At 43.7% G+C, this 17,763-nt stretch overlaps 1 protein-coding gene across 2 annotated transcripts in view; it reads left to right on the top strand.

The window, feature by feature from the left end:
* CHCHD6 (coiled-coil-helix-coiled-coil-helix domain containing 6) overlaps positions 1–17,763 on the top strand; it is a 236,229-nt gene that overhangs the window by 56,120 nt on the left and 162,346 nt on the right. For both annotated transcript variants that reach the window (XM_069966731.1, XM_069966732.1), the window contains exon 5: positions 13,227–13,247. In XM_069966731.1, the coding sequence (XP_069822832.1) occupies positions 13,227–13,247 (21 nt within the window). The remainder of the gene's footprint in view (positions 1–13,226; positions 13,248–17,763) is intronic.

The raw sequence follows: 17,763 nt of genomic DNA, 5'->3' as shown, positions 1-17,763 counted from the left end.
CTAAAAACCAACGCCAGGATGTTGGTATATAATTCATCAAACCATATTGCCTCATGTACCACGTGTAGGTCCCCTGGCCTCCATGAGTCCCTACACTAAATCAACACTGTGTCGGTCAGCGACCGCTAACCCCACAAAGCGAGCGCGAGCAGAGAAGGGAGGCCACGGAAGTGCCCTGCAACCCCACTGTCACAGGACCAAACCCCAAGGGCCTCCCAAACCCAGTAGGAGCCGCCGGCGGAGAAAGCAGCCACCAAGCAACACAAGTGTAAACAAGGTCTTACTACTCACCACTGCATCGGAGGTAGAATGGGAGAAATAGGAGTTTCTTACCATGTGTGCACAGGTGCTTCCTGCTAATTGGGGTGACATGGGTCTTACCAGGAGGGGTGCTAGCCACTTTAGAAAAGGGAGAAAAGTAAAATACAGTCATAGAAAGGAGCTGCTGCACCTCACACCTATGGCTGAGACTAATGCCTCTCTGCTATATTTTAAAAATCAACGCACACATGGTAGTACCTCCTAATTCTCCCATTCTACCTCCGTTGCAGTGGTGAGCAGTAAGACCTTGTTCACACTTGTGTTGCTTGGTTGCCGCTTTCTCCGCTGTCGGCGTCTGCTGGGTTTGGGGGGCCCTTGGGGTTTGGTCCTGTGAAAGTGGGGTTGCAGCACCATTCCGTGGCCTCCGTTCCCTGATTGCGCTCGCCTTACGGGGTTAACGGGCGCTGAACGACAGTGTTGATTTAGTGTAGGGACTCGTGGTCCAGGGGACCTGCACCTGGTGCATGAGGCAATATGGTTTGATCAAATTATATACCAACATCCTGGAGTTGGTTTTTAAATGTAGCCGAGAGGCATTAGTGTCGGCCATAGGTGTGAGGTGCAGCAGCTCCTTTCACAAATGTAACTACTATAATTCTGCCACCTATGTACAAGAATATAACTACTATAATACTGCCCCTATGTACACAAATGTAAATGTTATAATACTGCTCCCTATGTACAAGAATATAACTACTATAGTACAAAGCGGGCAGGACTGCTACAACGATCGTCGTTACTAGACATAGTGTGGGAATGAGTTAGTGTTCTGGGGTGGGGTGAGAACTGGTGAGTAGAAGGGCAACGCCCCGGAACAGTCTGTCCCAGGTATAGCATATCTGCTGGTCACCCTCCCTTACATGCTTCCCTAAGTATAAATTCATCAATCGGACCACGGTGAGTGCAAGCCTTCTTCTGTTTACAATGTTTGGATTCTTATGTCTGCGATGAGCACCGCTAGGATCTACTAATATTACTAGGGACATATTCCAACTTGGACTCTGTTTGGGCTTGGTGCGAGTCGTTTGTTTCTCCTTGAGCTATAGCTACTATAATACTGCTCTCTGTGTAAAAGAATATAACTACTTTAATACTGCCCCTTATGTACAAGAATATAACTATTATAATACGGTTCAGGGAAGAAAAAGAGCGCTGCACCTCACACCTACGGCAGACACCAGTGCCTCTCGGCTGCACAAAAAACATCAGAATTTTGTGTATGAATTGATCAAGCCACACTGCCCCATGTACCGCGTGCAGGTATCTGATACACATGGGTCCCTACACTAAGTCCACACTGTGCCGGTCAGTGACCACCACCCCTGCAGGCGTGCATAGGCAGGGAAGGGGGACCATGGAACGGCCCTGCAAACCCAGTATTACAGGACCAGACCCAAAATGCCACCCCAAAAAACTCCCAGCCAGCACCGCCGGCGGAGGAAGCTGCCCCCAAACAGCACAAGTCTGGATAAGGTATTGCGCTCACCATTGCTACTGCAGATAGAATGGGACAAACAGGAGGGATAAAGCACATGCACTCAGGTGTCTCCTGCTAATTGCGGTTATGTGGGTCTTCCAGGAGGAGTGCAAAAACACTGAGAAAAGAGAGAAACAAAATACGGTTCAGAGAAGAAAAAGAGCGCTGCACCTCACACCTATGGCTGACACCAGTGCCTCTCGGCTGCACAAAAAACATCAGAATTTTGTGTATGAATTGATCAAGCCACACTGCCCCATGTACCGCATACACAAAATTTTGATGTTTTTTATGCAGCCGAGAGGCACTAGTGTCAGCCATAGGTGTGAGGTGCAGCGCTCTTTTTCTTCCCTGAACCGTATTTTGTTTCTCTTTTTTTGGGGGGGGGGGCATTTTGGGTCTGGTTCTGTGGCATGGGGGTTGCAGGGCCATTCCATGGCCCCCCTTCCCTGCCCATGTACGCCTGCGGGGGTGGTGGTCACTGACCGGCACAGTGTGGACTTAGTGTAGGGACCCATGTGTCAGATACCTGCACGCGGTACATGGGGCAGTGTGGCTTGATCAATTCATACGCAAAATCCTGATGTTTTTTATGCAGCCGAGAGGCACTAGTGTCAGCCATAGGTGTGAGGTGCAGCGCTCTTTTTCTTCCCTGAACCATAACTATTATAATATAACTACTATATTACTGCCCCTATGTATAATAATATAACTATTAATATTTGTACTGATCTTTATGTACAATAATGAAATTACTATGATACTGATCCCTATATACAAAAATATAACTGCGATAAGACCCATGTGAACCCAATCAGCAGAAGCACCTGTGCACACATGACAAGTACCTCCTATTTTTCCCATTCTACCTGCAGTTCCAATAGTGAGAGATAAGACCACGTTCACACTTGTGTTGCTTGGTGGCAGCTTTCTCCACCGGCGGTGCATGCTGGGTTTTGGAGGGACCCTCAGGGATTGGTCCTGTGACAGTGGGGTTGCTGGCCCATTCTATGGCCACCCTTCCCTGTTTGTGCTTGCTTTGCAGGATTAGCGGTCGCTGACTGACACAGTGGTGAGTTAGTGTAGGGACAATATGGTTTGATCAAATTATATACCAACATCCTGGAGTTGGGTCTTAAATGTAGCTGAGAGACATTAGTGTCAGCCATAGGTGTGAGGTGCAGCGCTCTTTCTCTCCCTATTGCTCCCTATGTACAGGAATATAGCTACTATAATGAACAAGCCTGGAAAAACAGAAATGGCTGCACATCGCACCCATGGTTGATACGAAAACTTGTTCAGCTACATTAAATACCAACATCAGAAGTTTATATATTGCCTCATGTACCACGTGCAGGTCTCTAAAACATGTGTCCCTAACCAAACAACACTGTGCCGGTCAGCGACCGCCAACTCCGCAGAGCGTGTGCAAGCAGGGAAGGGGGACCACAGAAAGCCCTGCAACCCCACTGTCACAGGATCAAACCACAAGGGTTTGGTCGCTGACCGGCACAGTGTTGTTTAGCATAGGGACTCGTGTACCAGAAGACCTGCACGTGGTACATGAGGCAATATGGTTTGATCAAATTATATACTAACTACTGAGATTGGTTTTTAATGTAGCTGATAGGCTTTCGTATCAACCATGGGTGCGATGTGCAGCCATTTCTGTTTTTCCAGGCTTGTGCATATAACTACTATAATACTGTCCCCTATGTACAAGAATGTAACAACTATAAGGGCTCATGCATACTGAGCAAAAGATTTCTGCTGTAAATTCCTCTTTGAGCAGGAGGGGAATTGGAGCAGAATTGGAGCAGAATTCGTACAAAATTTCAAGCAAAATTTCAAACAGAATTCAAGCTCCATTGACTTCTGTAGGATTCCTCTAGCAGAATCTGCCCAAAGAAGTGACATGTTACTTGTTTGGGCGGAAAGCTGAACTGTGGCAGAAAAATCTGCTCAGAAATTCTGCAGTGTGAACAACGGGAGCGGAAATTGCTCTGTTTATATTTTGCAGGAGGAATTTCAAGCAGAAATTAAGAGCGGATTCCTCTTCAATTCCTCGCTTTTTGCTCAGTGTGCATGAGCCCTAAAACTGTGCCCTATGTACAAGAATGTAATTACTATAAGGGTGGGTTCAGACTGAGGAATTCTCACGGAAAATGTCCGTCCGCACGGGCACGCGCTTTTCTGCCGGCTCCATAGACACCATTCTATGGGCCGGCGTATTACGCTATCCGCCGAAAGAAGTGACATGTCAGTTCTTTCGGCGGATAGCAGCATATGCCGGCCCATAGAATGGTGTCTATGGAGCCGGCGGAAAGGCGCGCGCCCGTGTGCGCGGACACACGACGCAATTCCGCGGAGTTTGTCCGCGAGAATTCTGTAGTGTAAACCCACCCTAATACTGCCTCCTATGTACAGGAATATAACTACACAATAACGCTGCACCCTATATACAAGAATATAAATATTGTAAGACTTCTCCCTATATACAAATGTATCCTTATTAAAGTATTGTCTCCTATTAACATACTATCACTGCTGTTACGTGTCGGGTATGTGTCAAAAACTGAACGTTTTTTTTTACTAGGCTTGGGGTCTCTTGTTGTCCTTCTGCTCTTCTCTTTCATGTAAGCTATACCCTACAGACTTTACCTTTTTGTCGCTTCCCTCTGCCATCCTCCTAATAGCAGAATGGTGGCTGATCTGCTAATGATTCCTCAGACAGCCCATGCGACTCCTCCGAGACCCTCCTGGTAATGCGGCGTGCGCTGACAGACATCAGTCGTCCTCAGGGGAGAAAGTGTAAAACACACTTGGCATTTCCCAGAAGGATCTTTAATACACTGGTAATAATTAGTCCACTAATGTGTCATTTAATCATATTGGTTATGATTGTCATCTGCAGCTACATTCCGGGCATGGGAAGGATTTTTTTTTTATTCTATTAATTAATTTATTTTTTCCTTGTCTATATGTTGATAATGAGGCCTCATTGCTGGTGTGATATCAGAGATCAGTTCTTGCTCCTTTTTTATTCCTCCGCTGATGTTGTGACAAGTTTTCTTCTTCATGTGGTGCATTTTTAGAGGTTATTCTCTTACATAATTTTCGTTTTAGTGCAGATGACTCTTCATCAGGTCGGTGCTCAGTTATGCGCGAACATCACAAGCAATGACTAAATAAACCCACCTGCTAGGTACCCACAAAGTATTACAGTGGAGTATACAGGGGCTTGTACACTAGTCCTACAGAAATGCAACTCTTAAACAAATACCTGATGGCTCTCCTGACTGGCCTATTTTAGTATATACATGTATTCCCTGTAGAATAACTTCTCTAGGCCATGTTAGAAGCCTGATATTACTCCTGTACACTGATAAATAATTGACAAGTAGGTGTTACCATTGGTTTTGTCGTTTAGGCATGTACCTACACAGTAGTAGAGTACATAGTGTCTGGCTCTATTGGGACCTATTCGCTAGAGAATGGGAATGTAATGCATTGGTACGAGTAAGTATTTACAAGACATGTGAGAAGAGATCTTCAGAAAACCCTGGCCATCAGCACCTCTTTCCCAGTGGCCATTCTTGAGAAAGTTTTTAAGTTGTGGCAATGTCAAAAGCGTCGATTGGTCTGGGTGTTCACTAGAATGAACAGGAAGAAGCACCCAGTAGAGTGTTGCTCTCCCAGTCTCACTGCGGGAGATGTTCTTCATAGACTTACTGTAAAATCCTTCTCCTAGTGTAGAGAAGTGCTCAGCCGAACTCTTCTCTTGGCTTGTTCTGGTTTTCAGCGGGTCTGAACATCCAGGCGCCTAAACTGACTTTGTAACAAACCCATCAGTTGTTTGAGAAGAAAAAAGTAGACTCCTATTCAATCATGATAAAGCAGCTGGTGGGCAACTGTAAAGCTAAGTAAGAACAACCCCACATAGCCTCTTTGTTGAACTGGGTCAAATGGGGGTTGGGTACAGACACACATGCCTGTTGGTGCTGTAATATTAGGGTCTCTGTATGGTGTCATAGCTTCTTCATCAAAGGTACTGCCGAATTGTTTGATGTTAGAGTATATGCATAGATTACATTCTTTTAGCGGCTACAGTTGATGGATTAGAGTTTTGAATTTTTTTTTATTTTAATTCTGATCCTCCCAATTCCACTTCTCCCAGATCTAGAAACCATTCACTTTTTTTTACTTACACTTAGAATATTGCTCCAGTCATATCAAGTTGAACAGTCTCTTCTACTTCAGAGAAATTGTGTATGAAGAAGGTTCAGTACCCAACGAGGCAGACAGAACCGGCAGCAATTTTGACCTTTTTTTTTTTTTTTTGCAGGGTAATTTTAACCATTTTTCTTTGTTGTATTTTATAACACCCGGCATGTGGACTGTATTCAGGGAGCTGGTAATTATTCAATTATTCACTCAGCAAATTGTAAATGAATGTTCCTGGGTTCTGGTGAATGACATAATTGCAATTTAAAAAGGGCAATTAATCATAAGGCACTCTATCGCTTGGTTCACCCGCTTTGTATTCCTTTATGTTGAACTGTGAGAACGTCCATGACTTGGTTAACCGCCTGTATGCCATAGATGAGCTGAGTGACGTAAATAGTGCGATGCCTCATGTGGAGTATCTGACCTCGATAAGTTGTCTTTTCTCTGTAAATAGAGTGACCTTTTGGCCGGTTGTGCATGTCCTCATGTGGGAGCCTCCCATGGGAGCACAAGGGTGGCAAGGTTAGTGATGATGATGGTGGTGAGGACAGGGATGAATGTGACAGGTGCCGACAGGAGATGAGAACAGAGAAAAGTGTTAGGTCGTATTCTGAGATCGTAGAAGGAGCAGGGTCTCCTAACAGCACAGAGTATTTCAGCTTATCTTGAGTGAGGTGATGATAAAGGATGTAATTAGACAATTTCTTTTACAAAATTAAAATGGCTACAAGGCCACAGGGTAATATAGTATTAGACAGCATCAAGTCCGATAAATGGGTGATGACTATTTAATGGCAGCACAGGCCATACATTTGTGCTAGAAAATCCTGAAGAGTCCCAACTCTCAACTCAATGTCACAAGAACAGTGATGTGTCAGGTGTAATAGAGACAAGTGAGAAGTCACTGACTGATGGATAATATCCGAATCCCCCAGTATCACAGAGTATTTCAGGAAGTGTCGACTCATGGGATTGTTATAGAGGGCTGGGCTGCATGTAATGGACCAGTTTTAAAGACAGAAAACCTAGATGGAGCACAGCCCGCAGCAGCACTGAGTATTTAAGAACATGTATGCAATGATCTTATGGAGCACACTGGCGCATTTTAAGGGCAAATGAGGTATATGGCCTTGATTATACCCCGATAGTATATGGGTGGGTATGGAGGTAAAGATTATTAATGCCATCTAAACTGTAACTATTAGCTATCTGACCACTGTTCCTTGCACTGTCAGGAGGAAGGAGCGATGGAGCCCTTTTTTTTTTTTTTTTTTTATTGCAAAGCTCAGGCGGTGTATAAAAGCTGCCAGTCATGCATGGAAACTGGTTGTCTTCTGTGCAGCCCCTATTATGTCTGCAGTGATATCAAGGGGAACAATTGTCGAAATAATAGAATATTTCAAAATGACTTCTCACTAGTAATCATTCAGTTTGCTCTAGTGTGTAAATCTGCAGTAGAAATCTAGGGAAAGCTTTTGTAATGACCCCACGAGCTATTTGCTGAAATGCCTCATTCATTACCAAGGACTATTACAGTTTAGAGCATCCATGTATAATGATTGGGAGAAGATAAACAGCTATTATCTGTACATCTGTATCTGTCACATGAACTGAGAGATCGTCTCCACACATATAGATCATTGTGAGTCTGCACTGCCTAAAATAAGGCTGACATTTAACCCTTTGTGATGTCTGTGCTAGGCTGTTTTAGGGTAGGGTATCTACGAGGTAGAGTTGAGCTAGTGGGAGCCGTAGCCTCCAAACATTATCCCAGAAACTCGGCTTATTCTATATACAGCTAGTCAGTGTCATCTGTCTGGGAGCTGATGATGCTCCTGCCTATATGTACACTTAGGGCTTGGTGCCCGAGAGGTCTCAGACAGATGGCATGTACTTATCACTTACTGCACTCTATTTTATATTTTATATAAATCGGGGGATTATCTGATGTAAAGCTACATGCCAACCTGTAGTACTATATCCTAATGGGGATCTTCCACCTGGTTAGAAGATTTGTTGGGTTACTGCAGGCTATACTCGTATGTCAGTATGTTTCAGGATTCTAGATCTGCTCAGTTATCGGTGACTCTGTTGTAGGCTCTTGTATTAAAATTCCCATGGAATGAAGACTGCTTGATTTACTTTGTTATGGAGGTATATGACCCTGTTATTGGAGGTGCTAGGACATCTTAAATATTTCTTTTGATAGTAGATTTTTTTAAATTGGGAAGATGGGCAAGCATAAGGGTCTGTTCTCTGTGAGTAAAACTGGTGGATTTCCGCGTGGAGCCCCTGTTCTGGACTTCGCTCAAAATCCCACCTGCCTCAGTGTGTAAGTGTGATACCTTGCGCGGCTCCGCTCAAAGAATTGACATGTCAATTGAATTGACATGACACACTGAAGCCGGTGGGATTCCAAGGCGAGTCCGTGGCGGGGGCTTTGCGACGAATTCTGCCTGTTTACTAAGTGTGAACAGACCCAAAGGTTGTGCGTAAATTGTGATGGTTCAACAACTGGTTAATAGGGTTTCCAACACTGTTGCTCTTGTGAGGTGCCAGTATAAAATAGTGCCAACCAAAATTTGGTCCAAGGAAGGATGGCATGGGACAGTGGGCTGCTTCTGGGATCACTATCCTCTGCTGTAAGCCCCTACAATGGGCGCATCAACATAAAAACAGTCAGACATACAGTCATGTATACCATCAAACCTAATTGGTCAGCTCACCTGCTCCTTTCTCCCATTCAGTACGCAAAAAATCCAGGATAGAGTTGAATGGATACACAACATATAGTCCAGCATCTTAAATGGAGTAAAATAATGATTTCTATTTTCATTAGGGTGGTACAGAGGAAAAGACAAACACTTGTCTTTCCCAAGACACGTTAACCAAGTGTTTGCCTTTTCCTCTGTACCACCCTATAAAAAAATAAAGAAATTGTGACTTTACTCCATTTAAGGTGCTGAACTCCATGTCGTGTATCCATACAGTCTTGTATAGGAGTTTTGTACATAAAACAAAGTTTTTGTTTTTTTATGTTAAATTATTAATATTTTTTCCTTAAGTTTAGATCCAATAGAGCATTATAAAATGAATGCGGATTTATACAACCCTAAGTAATTGTCCGTCAACTGCACCGAGCATTTATCTTGTTACTTTATCTTGTTACTTTATATTGGCTATTTTCCGCCCCTTTTGGTCACTTCATTGACTAATTGTCCGGTTAATGACTTTTAGGATGGACTTAGACAACCCATTAAGATGTGCAGGTCTTCAGCACTTGAAAATCTACCAGCTTACTCCAACATCTCCTTGCTTACGCCGGCTTGTAATTTTTCACTCCGTTATTTCCTTTTAAAGACTCCGATGATGCTAATGTTGATTTGATAAGGTTCCTTTGCTTTTTCTCCTTCTTTAATTTGAAATGTCTGTAATTTTGCGCTTCATGGACTTGAGCAGAGAATTAGCGAGGGAGTGACGGTCTGGGTGGGAGGTGGGTGTCTGGAGAGGAGTCTTCTCTGTCACTGCAGATTGCCTCACTGGAGTGGAAAGGTGTGAAAGATTATGGATTCTGATGGCCCAGAACACAAGAGATAAGGGGAGGCGCTGCAAATAGGTAGCCAGGGTTTTGCACCCATTCTGCCGGACCTCCTCGGGGAAGGGGTGGCAATTAGTTGGTGGATGATGTATTGTCTCAAGTCGAGCGTAGTGTGATGATTCACCTCGCTCTTGTAATATCATGTACTTCAGTTTTGTAATTTGTCTTGAACTTCACACTAGATACCATTTGTGTAATTACAAAAAAATTTGCTATTTCTCTTCTTTAGCACCTGCCCCTCCCCCACGTCTGGCAGATTCTGATAAATGTAGCTGTTAACCTGAGGATTGATTAACTGGGTTAGTAAATCCCGGACAGGTAGCAGACAATTTATGTAGATTTCAGTGATTTCTCATACTTTTTCTGGAGAATGTTGTAATGCACTGCCACTCTTCCTTTTACATATTTTTGCACTGATTTATGAAGGTAATATAAATTCTGTTTTATTTTTCTTAACTATGAGATTTATTTGAAGGAGTTTTTCATGTTTTACTGTTCATACGTATCCGGTACAGTGTTAAGTCGTAAGAAATCCCTGCAAGTGGATCGTTAGGACTCGATCAATATATAGTTAGAATAACCATATCTGATGTATTAATGAGAAGGTCATGAATTTAGATATTTCCTTTCTCGAGCTCTGCATAATATCCAGACTCTCAGAGATCTGATGAAATGTCCTTTTCTTATGGTCATCCTAAAGTGATTATTCAGGATTAAAGAAAGCATAGTGGCTTTATTCCAGAAACAGTGCCCCTCTTGTTTTCAGTTTGCGTACAGTATTGCATAGAATAGAGCCTAGTTATAATACCAGACACAACCAGATTTTTAAAATCCTGGATAACCACTTCAGGAAATGGGGAAACACGTCTGTGTAGAATAGAGAGGCTGAAAGAAATTCCTATGACTTTATGCATTTTTACTTATGTGTGGTTTTCACCCAGAAAGATGATAAAATGTTTGCTAGGTAAGCCGATGTGCCACAGTTTAAACTGAATCTGTCAGCTGCAAGTCACGTTTCAAACCACTGATCCTGTTAGGTCAAGCTTTCACATGGTATTTCTCATTTATCCATCTCCACTTCCATAACATAGAATACACTTATATTCTCCTGTTCAAAGTGTCAAAGAGGCGTTCCTAAGCCTGTAAAGTGCTTCAACTTGGAATGCCTTTTTGCCCCCCCCATACCCCCCCCCTTTTCTTGATCGTTCTTGGGGTTTAACTTCCATCTGACTGTCAATCAAGCAGGAAAAGGGAAGCCTTCCAGCCCAAAGCACTTCAGAGACTTAGGAAAGCCTCTTTGACACTTTGCACTGGAGGATAAATGCATTTTTCTACATTTTGGAAATACAGACTCATATGTCCATGTGTCTCCTTGAACAGCTATCTAACAGTGTCAGCAGTTTGGAAAGTGAATAACAGCTTTCTGATTAACTTTAAAGGTGGCCACACGCATAATGGACAGAAGTAGGTTGCATGTTGAACAACCATTAAGGTCCCATCAATACTGTAAACGAGTGCCATTTCCTGGGCCTATTACACAGTCCGATAATAGTTTTGCAAGGGCTGATTTTTGAAGCCAAAGCCAGGAACAGACTATAAACAGGGAACAGGTCATAAAGGAAGATTTCTCCTCTTCTCAAATCCATTCCTGGCTTTAGCTTCAGAAATCTTTCAGATAAATCTCTCTGTGTAAACACACCATTGTTCACACAGTCACAGTTTTACTGCATTCCTTTGTTTACATAATTAGAGCCTAATCGATTTTGTAGGCTCTGCAGTTTTGTCTGACTTGACTTTCGTGTATTGCCATGGGATCAGCATTACCAGGCTTCACTGCAGGTGTTTTTCTTGTCATAAACCATCAGATTAAGCCTGGTAATGCTGACCACATGGCGGAGCCAATTCAGACACAATTGTGCAGCCCTTAAAATCAGTTGGGCTCTAATTTATTTAAAAAAAAGGAATGCAACAAAACTGTGAATGTATGAATACAGCTGGAAGCGAATGATTGGTTGATCATTGACCATTTTGCAGACACAAACCAATTTTTAGTCTATGTTGGAAGCTACATATGTCCATATTGGCCATACATGATCAATGACACCAGGTGAAGAACAAAGTAAGAACATTCTTAACTAAAAAAAAAATTGTGTAAGAAAGACCTTTTGTCCAACTACTGTCTGCCAACTCCTTTCTAGAAGTAGAACACCATACCATCCAGGAATTTATTTCCCCCCAGTATACCATATATAGTGCAACAGAGACAGTCATAATATTCCGCAATACAGAAGTAAAAAAAAAATAAAAAACCTACACAGAATTAATTTCTTTGCATTCTTATTACCTTGAAGGATGAAATGTAACATATTTCTTGCGCATGGTAAACAAAACAAAACAATGCCCTAATACTGTACATGGTTTGTAAAGTAAATACATCTGTGACAAGTTATAACCTAAAATAATATTACTGCTCCTATGCCAGGTTTCTTTCAGGCAGAAAATAGTGGATCCACTGGAATGGAAAGATTTTTTTCAGTAGATATTGTCTTATTCCTGCAGGGGAAAAACAAATAGTTCTAGCTTCCTATGATCACCATTAGGGGGAGCTGTTTGTATACTGTTTATGTAGAAAATTGTTTAAGTAGGAGGTGTGAAACAGTAGCCGAAATGTCCTAAATGCCATTTATTGATTAAGGTCCCCTATACTGGAGATTTGGAGGTGTGTATCAGAAAAGTGGCACATGGATGTCTATATTAAAATTTTTAAAAATGGATCAACACGTAACCATCAGACTGAAAATTGATAAGATGGTCATTCGCTTTAAGGGAAAATAAAAATGAACAAAAATCTATCAGTCCTTTTTTGGTTAGATTTATCCTTTCTTTAACATTTTATTCAATGTCCTAGTTTATTCATTCTTTTTTGTCCACCCCCCACATCTCTTCCTTACGCTTCAATTGGCAATTTTGGACAGCCGCACTCATGGAGAACTGGATGTCTAACCTCATATGAAAGGTCTAACCGCTGTACAAATCTTCCAAAGCAAACTCTGTCAGAAGCCTTAACTGCTGCTCTTCTCCGGCTGATATTTTTGGCCCTTTCTATCCTTTCTAGGTCGGGTTATGAATACATTACTCCCTACATCCCCCTCCCTACTTTTTTTTTTCTTTCTATATTTCAAAAAATGTTTCATAAAAGATTTTTTTCTTCTTCCCCGTTCAAAGTTTATACTTTTTGTATTTCTATCATTTATAAAGGAGAGCTTTAAAATAGGAATGTGGCGATGATATAAATCCAGGACTCGGGTGTGTAGGGGGTTTATATTTGGCCTCATCCAACACCTGCAGCGCTGCTTTCCGGGTGACGCGTTTTGAGCCTTTGTAACAGTCTACCTTTTGGTCCTGTTGCCAGTATAGGAAGCTTTATGGAACAATCGCTGCTCTTCTCTGTTCTATTTCTTAAGCTCTCTCTACATTGAATCAACATAAGGCTTTGTGTTGTGGAAACTTGGGCTCAATAAATCACTGACATTTTCCTTGTTTTTTTTTCTTCTCCTTCCTCTCCTTTTCTTCTTTCCCTCTCCCCTTTTTCATTTTGCAAAGCCTGCGGATTTGGATGAGTGGGTAAGCACTGTTTGGCTTGTGTTCTTGCTTATTTCACTTGTCATATTGTCACTGTGTTGGGATTGTTTGTGGAAATTGTAGTCTATTTAATTTCCGTCTCTGATCTCCCACTCCATTTACTTTGGACATTTTTTTTTGTGAAGTGTGTCTTTGAAGGAAAGATAAAGGAGGTGGCCATTTTAAGAACAAGGCCTTGGGACCTCACTAAAGTAGGCTCTGGATCCTAGGATCAGGTGCAGAGTAGAGATAAGTGCAACTCGAGCAAGCTAGAGTCCGATCATGTTCAGTGCAGCCCTAGGAAGTCCAGGTAAACATGGATACAGCCATAGGCTGGGGCTGCATCCAACTTCTTCAGCCACCCGTATTCAAATACTGAACGATCGAACTGTAGCATGATTGAGTTGCGCTTATTTCTAATGCTGAGTCTTTAATATAGTCCTCATCGGATTGTGGAAAGCACTTTCCACCTCTCTGTCCCACACCACCAGGCTGGCACATCATACCACAGTAATGTATGGACACTGTAGGTAGAGGCTAAATCACAACAAGGAATAAATCAAGTTATTAAGAAAGTAACTGTAGCAAATGCACATGTCGCTCACTTCACGCACATTATAACGGTACTATTTAATTTCACCCATCTAGCCTCTAAATTGATGTTGAGAGCAGAGTAGTCCACTATCTTTGTGGTAGAGATGATGGTAGCTATGTATCCCATGATGCCTTGGGGAGGCATCTCTTAGGAAGGCCTGCACAGATCACTGTCTATTAGAAGCTGTCTATTTGTCAGCTTTAGTATGATATTACTGGTGAGACACAAGTGCATGTCCCAGGAGAGGCTGCACTGTATAGCAGCCCGCATGTCACATACGGTGAGCAGCTGACCACAGGGAAGGACAGGGATGATATGTCCTCTATGGGAGGAAGGAGAGTGTGACAGCAATGATCATTCCCTGCACTAGTGCAAAGTTGGAAAACTGTGTATTTTTTTTTTTTGCTCCAGTCCTGATATTGCGCAGAATAAATTGTGTAAACTCTCACCCTTTTTGTGTGTAAAACAGTACTTGGGCAAATATTTAATGCATTTTTGCCGCTTTGTACAGGTGCAATGAATGGTGGTTTTCTCCCATAGCGCCTAGATTATTGGTATTCAACAATACAGACACCTTTTCCCATCATAGCCTTTTTTAAAAGGCTTCTAAAAACGAATGCCGGAATCTGATTGGTTACTATGAGTAACTTTTTCACTTTTCCTCTGTGCAAGTTTGGATACATTCATTTTGTGTAATATGGTATCATTCAGATGAAAATATACATGAAGGGTGGATGCACACGTATTGCATTTGCAGCAGATTTCATGTTGCAAGGTTCTCTCAGTAAAATCCCTGCAATACCGATTTCTATTAAGGTCTATGGAACTCCATTCCTGCAGCGGATTTCAATTCTGCTGTGAGATTATCTTGTTTCTCTGGGTGCCTGCACACTGATAGCTTGCTAAGTCAATGACTGCGCTGTCCTGCCATAGCCAGTGATTGGCTGAGCAAGACGTCACTAAGCAGGGACCCAGAAGAGCATGCAGGAGCGTGTGGGTGTAAAGCTATTCCACGTGTCGGCAGCAAGCGGGTGAGTACGGGAGGGGCCGTGGGGAGCTGTGGGGGGGCTGCCCAGGTGATCGCTAGATCGTCCAGGCAGCCCATAGAGGAAAGCGGCGGTCTGCTGCCGCCACTCCTGTTCCATGGTGCGACGGCAGCAGATCGCTGCTATATCAGTCGCTTGTTTTTCAACATGTTAGAAAAACAAGCAACGCAACGATCAGCGTACCTGAACGATGTCTGCTAATCCTTGCCCTCTGTTCTAGAGCCTTAACATGGACAGCTGAGCTTGTTGCGAGAATGGAGTGCCTTTAGACTTTAATAGGAATCGGTATCACAGTGGATTTCACTGCAAAAATATGGTATGTGTGAATCTACCTAAAAACATTTTTTTTCGCTGGAATTACAATTTACACGTACCACTGCAAAGCTTGATGCATGCGGCTTGCATAGTATTGATTATTTGCCAGGCTAATTTCACACAGTTTTTGTTTCCGTATATGTTTTATACACTTTACATTTTTTAAACGTTAAAGGATAGTATGAACGGATGCTGCTGTATGCCACAACGAGAAAACATTATTGTGTTTATCAAAACTAAAGGTACTGTAATGGTAACAATGAAACGGAGGCAAAAACGCAGTGTGACCAGGGGCGGTCTTGGCATTTCTGGGGCCCCAAGCGAAGTTATGTCTGGGGCCCCCCCTCGACACGCGTTCCAAAACAATAGACTGCTGTGTGTTGCCCCCAGTAGTATATACCCCTTGTGCGCTACCGCCAGTAATATATACTCCTTGTGTGCTGCCCCCAATAGTATATACCCCTTGTGTCCTGCCCCCAATAGTATATACCCCTTGTTTGCTTCCCCCAGTAGTATATAGACCCCTGTGTGTTCCCCCAGTTATATATAGCCCCACCCGTGTGCTTCCCCAGAAGTATATAGACCTCCTGTGTGCTGCCCTAGATGTATATAGACCCCCTGTGTGCTGCCCCCAGTTGTATATACCCCCTGTGTGCTCCCCCACTAGTATATAGGCCCGCTGTGTGCTCCCTCAGGGGTATTTAGCCCCCCTGTGTGCTCCCCCACTTGGATATAGACCTCCTGTGTGCTCCCCCACTTGGATATAGACCCCTGTGTGCTCTTCCAGTAGTATATAAACCCCCTATGTGGTTCCCCATTAGTATATAGACCCCCTGTGTGCCCCACCAGTATTATATAGACCCCTTGTGTGCTGCCCCAGTAGTATACAGACCCCTGTTTGCTCCCCCAGTTATATATAAACCACCTGTGTGCCTCACAAGTAGTACATAGACCCCCTGTATGTTCCCCCAGTAGTATATAGACCCCCTGTGTGCCCCACCAGTAGTATATAGACCCCTGTGTGCTCCCCCAGTAGTATATAGCCCCCCTATGTGCTCCCCCACTTGGATATAGACCTCCTGTGTGCTCTCCAAGTTGTATATAGACCCCATTCTGCTGCCCCAAGTAGTATATAGACCCCCTGTGTGCTGCCTCCAGTAGTATATAGACCCCTCTGTGAAGCCCCAGTAGTCTATAGCCCCCTGTGTGCTCCCCCTGTTATATAGCCCTCTGTGTGCTCCCCCCATTTATATAGACCCCCGATGTGCGCTCCCCCTCCCATATAGTATATAACACAATAAAACAAACACTTATACTCACCTGGTTCGGGCGTCTCCTCTTCTCTTCACTCTTGTGGCCGCAGGAAGGGTTTTCCCTGCGATCAGGGGCGGATTAACTTTACCATAGGCCCCGGGCTGTTTACCAAGTCTGGGCCCCCCCACCCCACAGTAACTATGGTGGCACTAGCCTGGCGTTCATAGTACAGGACAGATAATGTCATGATGTCCTGATTTGTGCAAAATTGCCATAAAAAACAGTGATTTTTTGCAAATCATGTCGGAAGTGTAGCCAGGAGACAGTACACCACTGAAAGTATAAGTCTTTTTGGGTGGTCATGGGCCCCCCAGGAGCTCAGGGTCCCGGGCTGCCGCCCGAAACACCCCTATTATAATCCACTACTGCCTGCGATCACAAGAGGCCTCACTCCCCTTGTCCTGGCGCTGATGCTCCAGTGATGTCACTGGAGCGCCGGCACCACAAGGACAAAGCTGCCACTTGTGACCGCAGGGAAAACCCTTCCTGCGGCCACAAGAGTGACTGACAGGAAGGGGGCCAATGTCTCCCTCCCTGTCAGTGCTGCTGCATGTAACTGTGAGCGCTCATTACGAGTGCTCATAGTTACAGTTCAGATGGCAGCAGCGAGCGGGGCAGCGGCCCTGTCCAGCGGTCTTGAGCACAAGAGCAGGGCGTGGGGGCCCCCCTGGATGTTGGGGGCCCCAAGCGATCGCTTGGGGTGCTTGGTGCCAAAGACCGCCACTAAGTGTGACCAGTGTTAATAGTTACTGTCCAGTAACTGCCTCATTGTGTGACTCTTTATATCATCTGATGCCACATTGAACATGGATTAAAAAATGTGCTCGTGCATACATGTAATATGTAGGTGGCTATTTATGTATGCAAAATGTATACGCAGAATAAACTCTTGCTATACACAACCTTACCACTTACTGAACCTCCTTCTAGCTAAGTAACTAAGATAATGATGAAAGGGAGACGAGCTGTTCAGAAATGAAGGGCTGTTAATTGCTGGTGCAGGCTTCACACCCTCTACCATCTTTTTGGCACTGGACGGCGATTACCAAGAATAACCTTCCTATTGGATAGAGTCTGCAAGCCGCAGATCACAGGTCACTTTCCCTAATGAGTTTTTGCAAACATAATCTTCATTAAATCCTGCCGCATTTTTGCTTTTCTTCCCAATCAAGGCTCCTGGTGGCAGGAAAGGTTAAGCACCGTCTGGCTTCCTTTGTCGCCGAGCGTGTAAGCAGCCAGGTCAGCCGCA

This window comes from Dendropsophus ebraccatus, chromosome 4 (genome assembly GCF_027789765.1).
Source record: "Dendropsophus ebraccatus isolate aDenEbr1 chromosome 4, aDenEbr1.pat, whole genome shotgun sequence".
NCBI lineage: Eukaryota > Metazoa > Chordata > Amphibia > Anura > Hylidae > Dendropsophus > Dendropsophus ebraccatus.
Note: the sequence above shows the minus strand (reverse complement) of the source record. Positions and strands in the feature narration are given on the sequence as shown.